This window comes from Chelon labrosus (assembly GCF_963514085.1).
Source record: "Chelon labrosus genome assembly, chromosome: 18".
Taxonomy (NCBI): Eukaryota; Metazoa; Chordata; class Actinopteri; order Mugiliformes; family Mugilidae; genus Chelon; species Chelon labrosus.
The window spans coordinates 9,063,296-9,078,958 of record NC_140351.1 but is presented as its reverse complement, the minus strand read 5'-3'; the positions used below and the strand labels follow the sequence as shown (position 1 = coordinate 9,078,958).

The 15,663-nt window shown below is 43.1% G+C and overlaps 1 protein-coding gene across 2 annotated transcripts; it reads left to right on the top strand.

Annotated features, from left to right (window-relative positions):
• Positions 1 to 6,338: 6,338 nt before the first annotated feature.
• On the top strand, positions 6,339 to 15,342 carry slc35b3 (solute carrier family 35 member B3). 2 transcript variants are annotated; one of them, XM_084565723.1, is made up of 10 exons: positions 6,339 to 7,030; positions 8,546 to 8,782; positions 8,955 to 9,076; positions 9,163 to 9,317; positions 11,186 to 11,293; positions 12,246 to 12,343; positions 12,440 to 12,532; positions 12,742 to 12,853; positions 13,415 to 13,484; positions 14,349 to 15,342. In XM_084565723.1, exons 1-10 carry the CDS (start codon positions 7,013 to 7,015, stop codon positions 14,497 to 14,499), a joined length of 1,164 nt encoding a protein of 387 aa, XP_084421849.1. In that variant the 5' UTR covers positions 6,339 to 7,012; the 3' UTR covers positions 14,500 to 15,342. The 2 variants fall into 2 exon arrangements, with proteins under 2 accessions (XP_084421849.1, XP_084421850.1); XM_084565724.1 differs by lacking the exon at positions 6,339 to 7,030 and adding an exon at positions 7,058 to 7,471.
• Positions 15,343 to 15,663: the final 321 nt, after the last annotated feature.

Genomic DNA, 15,663 nt, shown 5'->3' with positions numbered 1-15,663 from the left:
TTGTGGACTTGTGATGCTTATTTAAAGGTGCTCAGGCAGATATATTAAACTATATGTAATTGTACACTAACTCTGTGCTGTAGGCAGAGGCGGCAAACACAGGAGGAGGCCAGTCGTGATGCAGATGGAGTGGTGTAATCAATTTGACTCAAGCATCCACAGCAGAGAGGAGGGAGAGGGGGGAGAGGGAGGAGGGGAGAGGAGGGAAGACTCTTCGACCTGCAGTGCTGTCATCTTATTTGGGATTTCGCCTTTCGTTTGTGCATCTTGAACGTTTGTCGGAACGTTTTGGGAAAGAGTCCACAAACTTAAAGCAGCTATGAGATATTTAGGATTAATTTTTTTTTCTTGTGTGATAACGAATAAACCGTACAAGCTGGTTTACAGGTTAGCTTGCAAAGATTCTGCAGACAGTGTCTATTTTAGCGCGAGGCGTGTCAACTTTAAAGACAAAGACCATGTTCAAACAGAGCCAGTGGTCACACCAACGGTGATTTATGATTCTCTGATTGCCCCATTTAATTAAAGTAAATGGCATAGCCAAAGCCAGGCCAGATTGTCCTGATCTGATGAATTGGCCCCCGTTTTACCACCAAAAGCATGTAGGGTAAATAAACAGGGTAATTACAATGGTAAATGAAGCCTCTGTGAGCGAGCCGTGTGGGCTGTGGGCGGCTCACCCAGGATGTGCCGGAGAAGTGAACAACAGGCGTTCCCGTAACTTTCTTTTATCATCTTACCCCTGTCTCTAAAAGTCAGCCGCGCCAACGAAAACATTCTTGCAGTCGCGCAAACACCTACCATGCGCACGCACCCTCGCTATCATATCCAGTGACACACACACACACACAGACCGCAGCTCTCCTCCCACCTCCATCCCGGTGCGTTCGTGTACAATTATAGCTACGGTGATCCACAGGTGTTGAATTCTTCTGGCAAGCCATAAAACATGATATGCATGATTTGTGCAGTCAGCCAGGTCTGTAATTTCATTCTCCTTTTCTTTCATTTTCCCTTCCTGGGCCACACGATCCATTTTCCTGCTTTATGAGAGTGCAGACACCCAGAGAGACTTTCAGGATGATTACATGCCCCGTGCCATGGGGGGTCTGAGGAGCCAACATGCCAGCCTAAGAGCCGTGTCAAACCTGGGTGAAAACATCCATTTGAATAAGGCTCGGAATAATCGAACTGCTCGAGGTGCGTTTCATTTATCCTCCCAGACGTTAGCGCGAGTGAAACTATCCAGGAAGAGCCACATCGAATACATATTTAGGATCTCCTTCGGTATTCGCAATAGACACCGTTTCGCCTGCTCACGTGGCTCACTGTGAGCGCCTGGCAGAATAAATCAAACGCACCTCACACGGCTCGTGCATTTAAGGCGACATCCGTGCACGCAGCCGGGCCTGGTGTCACACTACGTGGGTTGGCCTGTTGGCAGACAACAGCGATGTCCTCCAGGGGAAACTAAACAAACTCTGTCTGCTACTTTCACTGCGTTGACTAAATGTGATCAGGGCGAGAGGTAGTTCCTCTGCTGTTATCCACGCACACACACACACACACACAGCATGGATTATATTTTTACCGATGCACACCTACAGTATAAACGCCAAAGGAGGAAAACTATAAATTGAGTTTGTACATATTAAAACTGAGTCATTATTATAATCCAATCCGAGATTCACATAGGCGTATTTCTAATATTACTCTGAGATTTACCATGGCTCACCGCGATCATAAACATAATTATAATATCTATGTAAATAATGGCTTCTCATGGATTTAGAGTTAGTAAAAGAGTGTATAGGGATAAATGAATGCGAAATGCTAAGCAGGCCACAGAGCAGAATCTTTGCATATTGCGCATTTCGGGTTGTTTTTCTGCAAACCCGTCAGCCAGAAGAACTCCTCCAGCCGCAACCCACGAGTAAATAACATTCATTCGGCAGCGTTAATCCTGGCGTGTGATTGACATTTCACATCTGTGACAATACTGCAAATAATTAAAAACAGAAATCTTGAAAGGTAATAGCTTCTCGAATCCATTAAGTAGTTAAAGGTTATAAGGAGAAAAAAAAAACACAGGATTATTGCTCACAGCCAAACTCCTAATTAAATGACACTACGTAATTTGTTTCTCAATCCCTTTCTCTTCATAAGCACAGTGCAGGTTAAATGAATGGGCAATGAAACATGTGTGTCATTTACCGTCACTCTGAGGAGACAAAAAAACAATCTTTCTCTTTCTCTCTCTCCCCCCCCCCCCCTCCTCCATGTTCTGTCTGTATGTATTAGAGCAAAAGCGAGTATGCTAGATTGGATAAGCAGACACACAAATTGTTTGCTTAATTACTTTTTCTTTCCTTTTCTTCTAAGCACACTTTGCAAAGAGGGATGCTTCCCCCTCCTGGCTGCTCGTAAGAAAGTCAAAGAGTCACTGGTCTCCTGTGGCTGCCTTCGGTGCCACCGAATCACTCCGTTATTACTTCTTATGACCTGTGCGCGGACAAATTAGTTTAATAAACCCCCGTTATGTGTTGAACGCAAGCATCCTCCGAACACTGAGCAAGCGCCGGGGCGGACTTTCAGTTCATAAAGTTTGTGTGTTCGAGTGCTGCTCCTGTGATGCCTCGACAGAAACCAGAGATTCCACTTGACTAAAAAGTGAAAAACAACAAAAGTAGTTGCAGTGGTTTTGGCAGACGAATGCTCCAAGGGGTAAACTACCGGCCTGGAGCTAATAATCGCAAAATCCCTGGTTTAATTGCGCATGAAGACCTTAAATACAAGTCATTTTTCTATCTCTTTCACTCTGTGTTTCAGATTTCTTCACTGTCAGCTGTCAAATAAATATAAAGACACAGTACAGATTCAAATCCTGACTCGTGACAAAAATAAATCCTTGTAATCGAATCCTCAGTACACACAAGGTTTAACAAGAAGGTGCCTTTCATAAACTGAAGTATCCAGCATTCATGTAAGTTCTAAACTGACGAAACACACTTTAATGGGTCGACCATTAGAGGTCACACTGTGATGCACAAAGTTGTAATGTCTGAATTAACTTGTGTGACAGGATGAAATAAAATAAACTACAATAAATCTACATTTTAGTAAATATATTGGAAAAATCTTGCCTTGCTGAATCCGAACTAGATGTACACAAATCATTAGGCACACTACTGCAAATGGATGCATTCTGATATAATAGTCCCGTACTAAACCATCCTTCAGGATGGACAGAAACTACCAAACACTAGTTTGTGGTGCTGTTAAACTGGATTGAAGTAAACACTAAAGAGTTTCTGTTATGTAGACCAGCTCATTGACTAAAACGGGGCTGCCAGAATAATAGAAACACATGCCAGTGCAATGCAGTACAATTTAAAAGTACGACAAACCAAATGAAAAAAATAAATAAACACAGCTGAAACAAATGCTGAACACCACAACCTTCGTGAAGCTAAAATTTATTGTTTTCACTACCTGTACCTAATGAACTGGCAAGTGAGTGCATATCAGACATATTGAGGAATAAGTATCCCAACCCTTAAATGACTAATCCATCATCAAAGCTATTCTGACAGCTGACACACAGAAGCCACATGGACCAGAGTTGATTTAGTTCACTTTTAAATCAAAATATTTATGAAATGGATTTACCATCCCCGATAAGGTAAAGCTTATAAGCAGGTTCAATTCCGGCTTTAACTTAAATGGACTGTTTACCGAAGGTAAATTGACACTCGACCCTGATGTGAAGTCACCCCTCTGAAGGTAAAGGCATATTAAATGGAGAATCTAAGCGGTCCGACCCGCCGCGCACCTCTTGCCCTCTGATGACAGAGAACAGATGAGGCGAATTTTCAAACGTCCACAGCTACCGTGAACCAGCCTGGCCGGTCTGCCTCCGCTCTACCGGCAGAGAGGATAGAGGATGGAGCTGGGGGGGGGGGGGGGGGGGGGGCGTGAGAGGACGAGGAGGAGGAGGAGGAGGGAGAAGAAAAATGTAAGAGCAGCGAGCCTCGCAGATCAAAGAAAATAACATGGGAGAGGATATGAGTGCTTTGAGAAGTAATATAGCCGAGATAGCATCTGTTTTCCGTAGCATGCAGGAGGCTTGAGACAAGCCCAGGAAAAAGACAACGGAGAGTGAGTGCACTTTAGCCGAGGATAAGACCAAACACAAATGGGTTATTAAGAAGCCCTCAGTGTAATATCTGGCTGACATTAAAGTGTCTCTTTTGAAATGATCCACGGCTGGGGACAGGGGGGCTTTTTTATGACGGTGAATAATAAATATTATGAAGGATTATTATAAGGGCAGGGTGTTTATAGGAGTGGATGTGTATTTTCTTTTAAAGAACAAAAAGGGCTAATGTCATCACTCGTACACCGCTGGACAGTTTAATAAACCCCAGGAAGACCTTTTTTTTGTAACAGAAGACTCCAAAACAAACACTTTAGACGCCTGTTAACGATTAAAAAAGGGCATTATTAGCCTCAATGCTAACTTTTCATCATGTGCTTTGTCTGCTGTTCTATCGCGGCGTTCGGCACAGTTTGAAGAACTTAAATTCATCCTTAGGAGGAAAACAGATGCTACACTTCGAGGATGATTATTGTCAACCTAAAGAAATGGTAAAATCCGTAATACAAACTCCTTCCAGGAGATCCAGTTGTCTAATTTCTATGGTTCATTAGGAATATTAAAACCACTCACAGGTCACACTCCCATGTGATCGAATAATGTCCTTCCTGATCCATTCTGTAAGAGGCCATATTGGATCCAGATTTCACTGGTTCAAAAGTCATTTCATCCCCCCTTTATTTCTCCCTCTCTCTCGCCCTCTCTGCCTCTCCCTCGGCTTTATTCCTCTCCGTCTCTCTCAAGCCCTCTCGCTGCCGGTTTTATTTATTGCAGGTCCAGTGGTGTGGTACAAAGCCATTACCCGCGCATATGTACCTTTTTGAATAATCAATAAATAATTATTTTATTATTTAATAGGATCGTATGGGAGAAGGAAATGGGTTTTATTACATAAATCCATCACGCTTGATGAATGGCTCCACTTGTAAAGTTGGACGGGGGAGAAGGAAAAGTGGTTGGACGGGCCCGCGCTCGACTGCTGTGCACGGCTCAACACTTTCGCCAGCGCGAGGTTGTAAATATGACATTTTTTGTCTCTCTGGGACTGTCAATTGGAGTGCATGGGGAATGAGGGAAGGGGATTGTAAATTCAGGGAGATTAATTAACCTTTTACATTTGCGATTCAGCCCTGCATCTTTTTTTTTTGTTTCTTATTCCTGTATACCGTGACCCCTGTGAGCGGAGAGGTGAGGGACCTGGCCGCAGACGGCCCTGGGAGTCTCGACGGCTCATTCCAAATGAGTTATTAACAGAATTTTTTGAATAGATGGAAAAATTGTAGCCTGGCCATTTAGTGTCATAAAGGCTGGGTTGGCGAGGCGGCAGGGGCCTCCCAGGGACAGGAGGCAATACCATTACAATCAAATCTGAGATGGAAGAGGGATTGAGCTGTCCATTCTGAATTTTTATATTGTCGGAGGGCTGGGGAGGAAATAATGCCATCCTGGAGTGTATTAACCTCTGGCTGGGGAAAGAGGACAGCGAGAGAGAAAGAGAGAGAGAGAGAGAGCGAGAGAGAGAGTGAAGGCAGGCGTAGGGAGGGATTTAAGATTGGACAGCGGGGAGAAAGAAAGGAGGGAGGAGGGGAATGAAGGGAGTTTTGCGCCTTATGTTAGGGAAGCCAAAGAGGGAGAGGCAGGGATATGAGATGGCCGAGAGACAGAGCCCGGACAGACAAGGCTGAGGAAGGGAATAACGCAATAAGCGGAGGGAAAGAGTGAAAGAAATGTAACGGGGAAGATATTTCATGCGGACACGTGGAAGCATGGTGAAGGAAGAGGAGAGTAGATGGGGGAGAAAGAAATGAGGGTGAAGGTGGAAGAGGAGGGAAGTTTGGAAGGAATGTGGGAATGACAGGGAAAGAAGTCGGTGCGGACAATACGTGGAAAACTATGTTATGAGTTGTGGCCTGCACTCTGTATATTGTATGAGGAAACAATATGAGGATGATAAATGAACGTGATAATGACGGTATTATTTTGTTGCACAGCTTGGATATTTTCCTCATTAACTGGCCAGTATTTCTGTCCATCATACTTAAATGAAGTTAAAGTAAGCAACATAGCAATATAAAAATACTCCTAATAAATCTCTGCATTCAATATTTCACTTGAGCATGTAAGTATTATCAGCGAAATACTTTTAAAAAGGGACTAAAAATAGCACTAAAATGCTAAATTATTACTAATGCACTGACATTTGCATCATTCCAAAGTTGTAGCTGTTTAAAATAATTTGCACAGGCTACACTTGGGTAGATAAATACTGTAAGGTTGTCTTAAGATTCCTGCAATAATTAGACTATCAGTTACATGTTCCTTTAAAAATGCTTGGACGTAACATTATGACCACCTTCCTAACATTGTGTAGGTCTCCCTTGTGCCTCCAAAACAGTTGTGACTCATCAGAGAATGGACATGGGCCTTCTGAGGGTGTAATGTGGTGTCCGGCAACAGGATGTTGTCAGCTTGGGGTCTAGTAAATGTGGACCTAGTGTTGTTTTCCATGTTTGAGTTCCTGAACTGTTTTTGTATGTGCCTGCATCCTGCTGGGGATGGCTGCTGTCATCAAGGAGTGTCATTGCTATGGGGTGTGGGTGCCTGGTCTGGTCTAGGTGGCTGCTGCATGTCATAAACATCCACAGGAATGAATGCCTGGTCCAAAATTTCCCAGCGTAACATTGAATTGTCACAAGATGGTCAACATTATTTACTTTCCTTTGCGTGGGGAATCCTGCCACAACAGCAATTTGTGCCACTTAACCGGATATACCAGAAGGACTTGTATTTGTCACTGGATGCCAACAGTAGTAGCCTAGTGACAGCCTAGCAAACTCACCGTGTTGCCACTTCAGGATGGATTCTTCTGCACAGGTAAGACGGCCTGACCGGTTGTGTTCGACGCAAACACAATAATTAATTTACTTTCTCTATCTCTGTCGAAAAATTATACGTGACACTGTAGTTTTACATAGTTGTGAACGAGTTTTTCTCGTGTGTTTTATCGTATCTTTGATGAGAGGCGATTCACCTGCGCGGAGCGCGTGTCTCCACCGACCAATAGCGTCACAGTTGAGAGGTCGGAGCGGACCGGAAGTTGTTGGCCGCTGCCACTGCAGCAAATGCAGTTAGCTTCTAGCAGGCTACCTCGCCTCTCAGCGCGTCCTGTCTCTTTGTCACCGCGAGGTAACGTTATGAAAAGGTGCGGATTGTAGCAAAGATGAAGCCGGCACACGGAGGAGAATGATTTTCACCGGCACCGCCTCTGGCAAAGAGGATAAGCGCACGTAAAGAAACCCGGAAGTGTTGTTGAAGGTAACAAGCTTGCTACCGTAGCTAACTTGTTTGGCTGAGAAAGCAATGCTAGGTACAAAATATGTCGCCAGTAGCAAGCACCTGATAAGATTGTAATGATTGTTGTGATTACGACCGATGTTTAATGTATGATATTAAATCAGTCGGTAGCCTCTATTAAGGTTGTTAGAGCCCGGTTGCTTAATAGCATAGCTAGCATTACCGGCTACCATGCCTTTTTTGCAACACGTATAACAACACAAACCTAGCATTTCATTCATAACACTGCAGACGCAACAAAGCTACAGATCGGAGGATGTTTTAGAGAATGTAATCCATTGATTTGGGTCATATAGTATTATGATTTGTTCAGATCAAGGCTCACACCATAAAGGACAAAATTGAAATTGATTTCCTCTTACATTTCCTCATAATAATAATAATAAGAGGCTGTGTAATGGTCCAGCAACATACAACACATGAGGACAACATCTTTCATATGTTGGAATGAAAAACAAAACATGTCTCTCACAGATCTTTTGAAGAACACATAGCACTGGTCCGTGCATGCAGCTGATTGTGTTTACAGCATCACAGAACACCGCTTTGCAAAAAAGTCACTGGTATTTTTGCATGACAGATGTTATTTTTGCATTCTAATATGTATGCCACTGCATATTCAAATAATACAGAAAAAATGTCATCTCTGTTCAGCGTGAGACTCAGGTTGCACACACAAGTTAAACCAGTCGTACTTAGGATACTTGAAAAAGTGAAAAATTGCCTTCAGCTGAATGTGTGTAAAGCCAAGGTGCTGGTGGTGGATTTCTGCAGGCAGACATACACACACACACACCGGTGAACATCCGGGGAATGGACGTAGATATAGTGGACTCTTATAAGTATCTTGGTGTTCACTTGAACAAAAGTCCAGATTTACAGGACTGGACTAGTTTCTTAACTGTAAGTACCTTGAACAGCCTGTCGGTCTGGATTTCTGATCAACCAGGATAGTGTAATGCCTCTTTGAGCTGTGGAGCATCATGGAGGAGGAGCATCGTTAGGATCATTGCCTCAATCTTTTCCCTCCTACAGCCTCCAGGAGCCACGGACACGATGAGCGGCAAATATGGCCTGGTGGGCTACAACAGTTCCCGGAAGCACATTTCAATCTCCATCCCCTCGTCCACGGAGGTGATGTCACCTCACATAAAGTCTGTGGAGGAGCTGAGGGTTCTGGGAATCAACCTGAGCAGCTTTAGCGCTCCAACACAGTTCTTCATCTGCGTGGCCGGAGTATTCGTCTTTTACCTTGTGTATGGATACCTGCAGGTAACGCAAGAGATAAAGCACACACGCTAACATATGCATAGTAAAATATCTATGATTATTAGATTACTAAGTTATTTCTGAAGGACACATGCAGAGAAACACTGACAGCTGCAGAATCAGTGTCCAAATTGATGTCAATGCTTTGTGTTTCTGTATTTTTCTCCTGACATAGGAGTTGATATTTTCCGTGGAAGGATTCAAACCTTTCGGTTGGTACCTCACTTTGATCCAGTTTGGCTTCTACTCCATGTTTGGACTTGTAGAGCTTCAGCTCACACAGGACAAGCGCAGGAGGTACAGCTACGGATGATCTTGTGCTCCCAGATGACAGATTTACTCTTCTGTCACGTTTGAGCTTCATATATTTTCCTCTCCTCCAGGATACCCGGGAAGACCTACATGATCATAGCCTTCCTAACTGTGGGCACTATGGGCCTTTCCAACACCTCTCTGGGCTATTTGAACTACCCCACGCAGGTCATCTTCAAGTGCTGTAAACTCATCCCGGTCATGATAGGAGGAGTGTTTATACAAGGTCAGTTGTGTAGCTGTTATGTATTTACATTTTTTTTACGACAAAATATCTACTTTGGTTTTGTTTCTGCTTCTGGGTTCATTCTTACTACTGTAGGTCGGCTCTGTGAGCATCAGTATAGAGGCTCTCTCTGTAATCCTTTGTGAAATCATTATGAAACAGTCTGATCTGCGTTTGACTTCTTAGCTCGTTGGTTTAAAGTTGTTTTTGTGTTGTTTTTAACTCTTAAATTATATATTTTTAATTGTTTAAACCTTGCCTGGTATAGCCAGAGTCAATTCTTATCAGAATATGAGTGGTAACACTTCATTTGGATCAACGCATCAAGCCCGCCCATACGATTTGATTGGCCCGGCAAACCGCTGTTTTGCACGATTAGTTCCAAACAGAGCGACTCCGGACGCCCTCGGTCCGAAGTGGAACCGCCTTCAAAATGCATTCTGGGATACTTGGCTGTACCAAGTCCACACAAGTTACCTCCTGGTGCATCGTCAATAAAATGGGCGGGGCAAGTACACATCCAGGTACTTGAGTTGCTCTGGGTCAGATACGTACTTTGATTTGGGACAATATTTGGGCAGTGACTCGTGACGTCCTGACGGTGAGCATCAGATTTGAGGCATTCTCTGTGATTTTGTCTTCCTGAATAAATAATAATTTGCATTCAACACCTTAGCCGTGTGGTTTAAAGACATAAATCAACAGTTTTGATTAGCAGAGGGATAGGTTTTCTATATACTGCCCCAAAAATAAATTATTAATCGTGACAAATAGCTGTAGACAAACTAAAATTATAAATGTGAATTTACCTCAAATGTGCATCAACACTTTTTTGTCAATTTTTAGTTCTTATTTAACGTGAAACAATTTAACCATAATCAGTCAAGACAGGTAGACTTTAGGAGTGGTACGATTTGGACTTGGTTTCAGTCATCACACGTTTCCTTTGAAGCGATGACCACCTTTCAACTTTCAGCGCATCCTTCTTATCCACGTCTGTTGTTTCTGGTCGTCAGAGCCCGCTCGGCTGTGCTCGCAGTTTCTCCCCCTGCTCCTGTTTCTCTCTGTCCTTTCATCCTCACGTTGGCCGTCTCAAGGTTCTGTGTCCTGAACGTCAGACAAGTTTTGTGCATCACCCCCCCATCACCCCTCTCTCTTTCCTGCGTCTCTCTGTGGATGGATAGATAGATAGATGTGAGGACCACGGTCCCTCAAGGGGTCGAGTGGAAAAACAGAATTTGTTCGCTTAGAATGCAAAGAGGAAAGAAAGTAGCGGAGAAAGGGAGGGATGGATGGAGGGCGGGGTGCGGGCTTGTGTCTGATGAGGCCCTTCAAAGGCGAGTCAGGGAATCAAAGCCGACCACAGCCAACCTGATGCTACGTCCCCTTGTCAACCTGAAGGCATCCATCCGTCAGCCTGTTTTTGGAAGACTCCTTCATCCTGTTGTTTATTTCCCCCCACTTTTTATTTTTCACACAGGTTTTTTTTTTTTTCTGCATTGTTGCAACCTCAGAAACTTTGGATTGTGTGGAATAACCGTTGCAGAAACTTTCATCAGTTGCGTTTTATACCTGAGTCCAATGTCCATTTCTTATGTTTAATAAAGGTGTGTCATCTGTCAAAGAGGTCTGTGCTTGAGGGAAATGACTCTCCTTGTGTCTCAGTTGTGTTCACTGTTTTTGCGGTGTTGTAAAAGGCTGTTAAAATTTTTACAGCTACCTTTACAGAGTCATTTAGATTTATCACTGATGTGGTTTTTAAAGCAGGCTCCTTAGTTTTTGTGTGACGTCAGTGTAGAATTCAGTAGATTTTAAGGCTGCAGGAAGTAGATGCATTCACAGTAATCATTTCTGTGTTTGTGTTCCAGGTAAACGTTATAATGTGGCTGACGTGTCTGCTGCTCTCTGCATGAGTCTGGGACTCATTTGGTTTACCCTAGCTGACAGCAAGGTAGCCCCCAACTTCAATGTCACAGGTAATTCCTAACAAACTTTAGTGTTTTTTAAAGGCCTGAAATATTGTGCATAGTGCAAAAGTGTTGGTGAGTTTATAGCTCTACCTTTCTTGGTTACTAACACTGTATTAATGCACATAAATAAATGCTAATATCAGGAAAGAACTTAAAGGGGAACTACTGTTTTTTACAACCTGGACCTTATTTCTGGCCTAAAATACGATCGTTTATTCACCCATATAACTTTGGTGTCATTTGGAGTCAGTCGGGAGATAATTAGATATTCGTATATCCATATAATGGGAGTGACTGGGGCACCGAAACACAGCCTCTAAATAACGCATTATCTGCCGTGAAACTCGCTCATTTCACCAATATTTTGTTATCGTACACTAGTGCTGTTCTACGTTGAGTCCAGAGTTACCTGTTATCATGTCTTCTGACCTGGATGATGTCATCTCTGAGCAGCGCGCGCACCCCTCGACGGTCAGCTTGTTTACCTGTAATTTGTTGTAGATTGACCTATAGCCCCCGGATGATGATAATGGGTAACTCCGGACTCAATGGGGAATAGCACTAGCGTAAGATAATAAAATATTGGTGAAATGAACGGGTTTCGTGGCAGATAATGCGTTATTTAGAGGCTGCGTTTCGGTGCCCCAGTCACTCCCACTATATGGGTATACGAAGATCTAAATATCTCCCGACTGACTACAAATTACACAAAAGTTATATGGGTGGGTAAACGACCGTATTTTATGCCAGAAATAAGGCCCAGGTTGTAAAAAACAGTAGTTCCCCTTTAAGTACACCTGTTCCATGCTCACCATCTTTTCCCTGTGTTCCATGAAGTGTAGCCCAATACTTCTGCGGCTAGTGCTGAATCCTCTATTCCCACTCCTTCCTCTAATACATTTTGTTTGCTCAGGTTGTCCTTCCCACGTCCTGAATGTGTGTACATTCTTGCTTGCAGGTGTCGTCCTTATCTCCATGGCGCTGTGTGCGGATGCCGCGATTGGAAATGTGCAAGAGAAAGCCATGAAGCTCCACAATGGCTCCAACTCTGAAATGGTACACTGTCGATCTAAATCAGAGGAGGAGAAGAACATATGTATGTTAGGCGGCTGTGAGAAGTGTGTTAATTCTGTGCGTGTGTTGCGTTGGCAGGTGCTGTACTCGTACTCTATTGGTTTTGTCTACATACTGACAGGCCTGCTCTGCGCGGGGGGCCTGGGACCAGCAGTGGCATTCTGCTCAGAGGTGACTATACTTACAACAGGAATATACACCCCTGATAATTTAGGATGTTTACTGCACATATATCCTACTTTCATTTTTTTATATGTTGGGTTGTAATTTAGACTGTATACATGACATTTAATGACTTACACTTCATATGATTCTTTGATTAGGACATTTTCATATCAAGTTTGTTAATTTGTTACCTGTTATCATCTTCTCTCCTCCAGCATCCTGTGAAGACATACGGTTATGCATTCTTCTTCTCTCTTACGGGTTATTTTGGGATCTCCTTTGTGCTGGCCTTAATCAAGCTCTTTGGCGCCCTCGTTGCAGTGACAGGTCAGAGTTTGTCAAATGTCTTCTGTACATTTTTATTGTCTGTAATAATAGTGTTTTTAGTGTAGACCGCCAACTTGAGTCCAATTGCAAGATATCAGTACAAGTGAGAACGTACCCAAGCTACATTAATCTCCAACGGCTCAGGCAACCACATTTACCTGCACTGGTTTAGCAGCGTGTATGCAAATATATCCTGGGCCTCATTACATGACTACCTAGTCACTGGCGTCTTGAATTTGCACTTGTTTGTGAGCCATAGGCATCATGTGACAACGGCTCAAGTTGCAATAAGCTGGCTGACGCCAATGAATAGACCCAGTCTGTATTGTTTTTATTTCCAGTTGACAAGCCAAAGTGGTTTAGGTTGCATTCAAATGCCAGGTGTGAACGGACATATTTGGAACTGTCAACTTACTCAACACACACCTTAATGCCACATTGAACAGGGCCATTAAATTTTAACCAGGATAGAGAGTTGCATGTCTAGCTTGTGTTTCTTAAATCATATTTATGTACGCTTGAATAACCGATGGCACCATGAACGTGTTGATTCCTTTGCAGTGACCACTGGAAGAAAGGCCATGACTATCATACTTTCCTTCATGTTCTTCTCGAAACCATTCACTTTTCAGTAAGTACCGTCACCTTTTGGCTTTAAACAGTTTTCTCCCTGTTTAAATTGAGTCTATAGCGTGACCCCCGACCTTCCCTTCAACTAATAGAAGTTGGTTTGGCTTCCCCTGCCCCTGTGAGTTTTATGTCCTCAGTCCATGTTCGTGCTCTTTCTCCTCGTCCTTCGCTCTTCTGTCAGAAGGGGTCTCGTTTTCCGCGTACCTCTCCCCTCAGTCGTGACTTTCAACATGCGTGTTCTTGATAGGAGAAAAAAAAAAATAAATTACAGCTTCAAACTTCTTTATTCTCCCTTCAGCTGGTGTTTTGCCCTCCACTATGACTGAACTCAGAGTCCCTTTCAAGGATGCAATTAAAAAAAAGAAAAGAAAATTGAAACCAAAAAGTCTATGTGTTATCGGTAAATGGATGATTTAACCAAACATCAAATTTACAAACACTAACCTTATGTATACCAATCGTATCAATTAAAATACAATGGTAGTGTAATGTTTGGTAATGCAGTAATTTTGTTCCACCTCGTTCATGATTAATTGTACAGTTTAAACCACAGTGAACTTCAGCTGAACTGTCAGAGAAAACTAATGTTGGGTTGTGTTATCTCTAAAGGTGCCCTGTGGAGTTTACACAAAGTTTTGCTCATTAAAACACGTTGTGTGTGTCCGTGAGGTCTAATAATTACACTTCCTTTCTCATACAACACTTCTCGCTTTGCTCACTCTACCACCTCCTTTATATTAATGGAAGAATACAAAAATTCACTTACAGAACATGTTCCCAAACTCCATAGGGCTCATCTTTAAGTAGGAAATCTCTCATAATAGTGGCCGTTATGTGAATATCTAACCTTTCCCTCTCTCATTAGATACATCTGGGGCGGCCTTCTGGTGCTCTTCGGCATCTTCTTGAATGTTTACAGTAAAAACAAAGACAAAATGAAGCTTCCCTCCATCAAGGACCTCAGGAGCTGGCTGCTAACCGGAAAGAAAGTCAGATTCCTCTCACAAAATGTATAGGAGTCCCCCGCCCGTGAGTATAGCAGAACTTCTTCATGGGTAGACTTCTTCAGTCTGCCGCTTCAGGTGTAGAGCAGGCCCACATTTCTCAGGGGGATATGCAGAAGCATGTGCCTGAGCTACAGGCCTCATCACCACCACCACCACCACCGTCGAGCCAAGGATGGGTGTACAGGGTTTGACCTCCAAATCAGCCTTACAAACATTTAATGTGATTAAACTGTGGGTGAGGGAGTCACTGTATCCCGTCTCGATCCACCAGCACACCGCTGGTTCACTGAAATTTCACTATCTGCAGCAAACTGAAGGAACTGTAACTGTGTTTTCAAGAGGGGAACAAAGCCTTGCGGAACATTCCCAACATGGAGTACAACACTGAGGACGCGTACGACTCTCAAAAGCGAATCGGCTCCTTAGCTAACCAAATTGCACAGTTTTGCACTGGCAGTCACTCGAACACTTAAACCCGTGAGTGGCTGGAACAAAAATGAAATCTTTGAAGGAAAGCATACCAAGAGACGCGTAGATGTGTGAAATTAAACGATTGTCGCCCACCCCAAATTCCTAAGAAGAATACTTGCGCCTGCATGTGCCAGAAATATGGAGAAAAAAAAACGTGAACTTTTACATAATCATTGTCTTTATAAAAGTGGCTTTCATAGTTTATTGGTAATTCATATCTAACTGTACCCTAATTAAAAATAAAATAAAGTGTGTGATAATGTGATGAGATTTTGGGAGTCATTTGCTCCTCTGTACTTCGACAACTGCCATAATTTGCTAACCGTATGTTTGGGTGAAAGGGTACTCAACTCTTTTTACAATAAAGTATGTATTTAGTAATTACAGTGTTTTGTGTTTGTGTGAGTGTGGTTTGTCAGCCAGCCCTTACTCGCTCCCCCTTGCACCGCTCCAGAGGAGAGTTGAAATGTTGCCAAAATGTATGTGTGTGTTTATCCATCTAGTGGCCTTAGGCATGTTTGATTAGGAGTCCTGAAAAAAGCTCTGCTAGACAGAAAATAAACAGCAGCCTTCACTGTGCCTATCTTGTCCAATTAATTTGGATCCATCCCGAGTCAGTCACGTACTGTACATGCCAATTCACACTCTCTAATTGATGTGATGAAACTTACACCTGGTTCTTCCTCAAGCACACTACCTTAG

Coding starts and splice junctions, on each gene's coding strand:
- slc35b3 (XM_084565723.1), top strand. Junction 12,533..12,741: donor CAGTGGCATTCTGCTCAGAG/GTGACTATACTT, acceptor TCTCTCCTCCAG/CATCCTGTGAAGACATACGG. Junction 13,485..14,348: donor TCGAAACCATTCACTTTTCA/GTAAGTACCGTC, acceptor CTCTCTCATTAG/ATACATCTGGGGCGGCCTTC.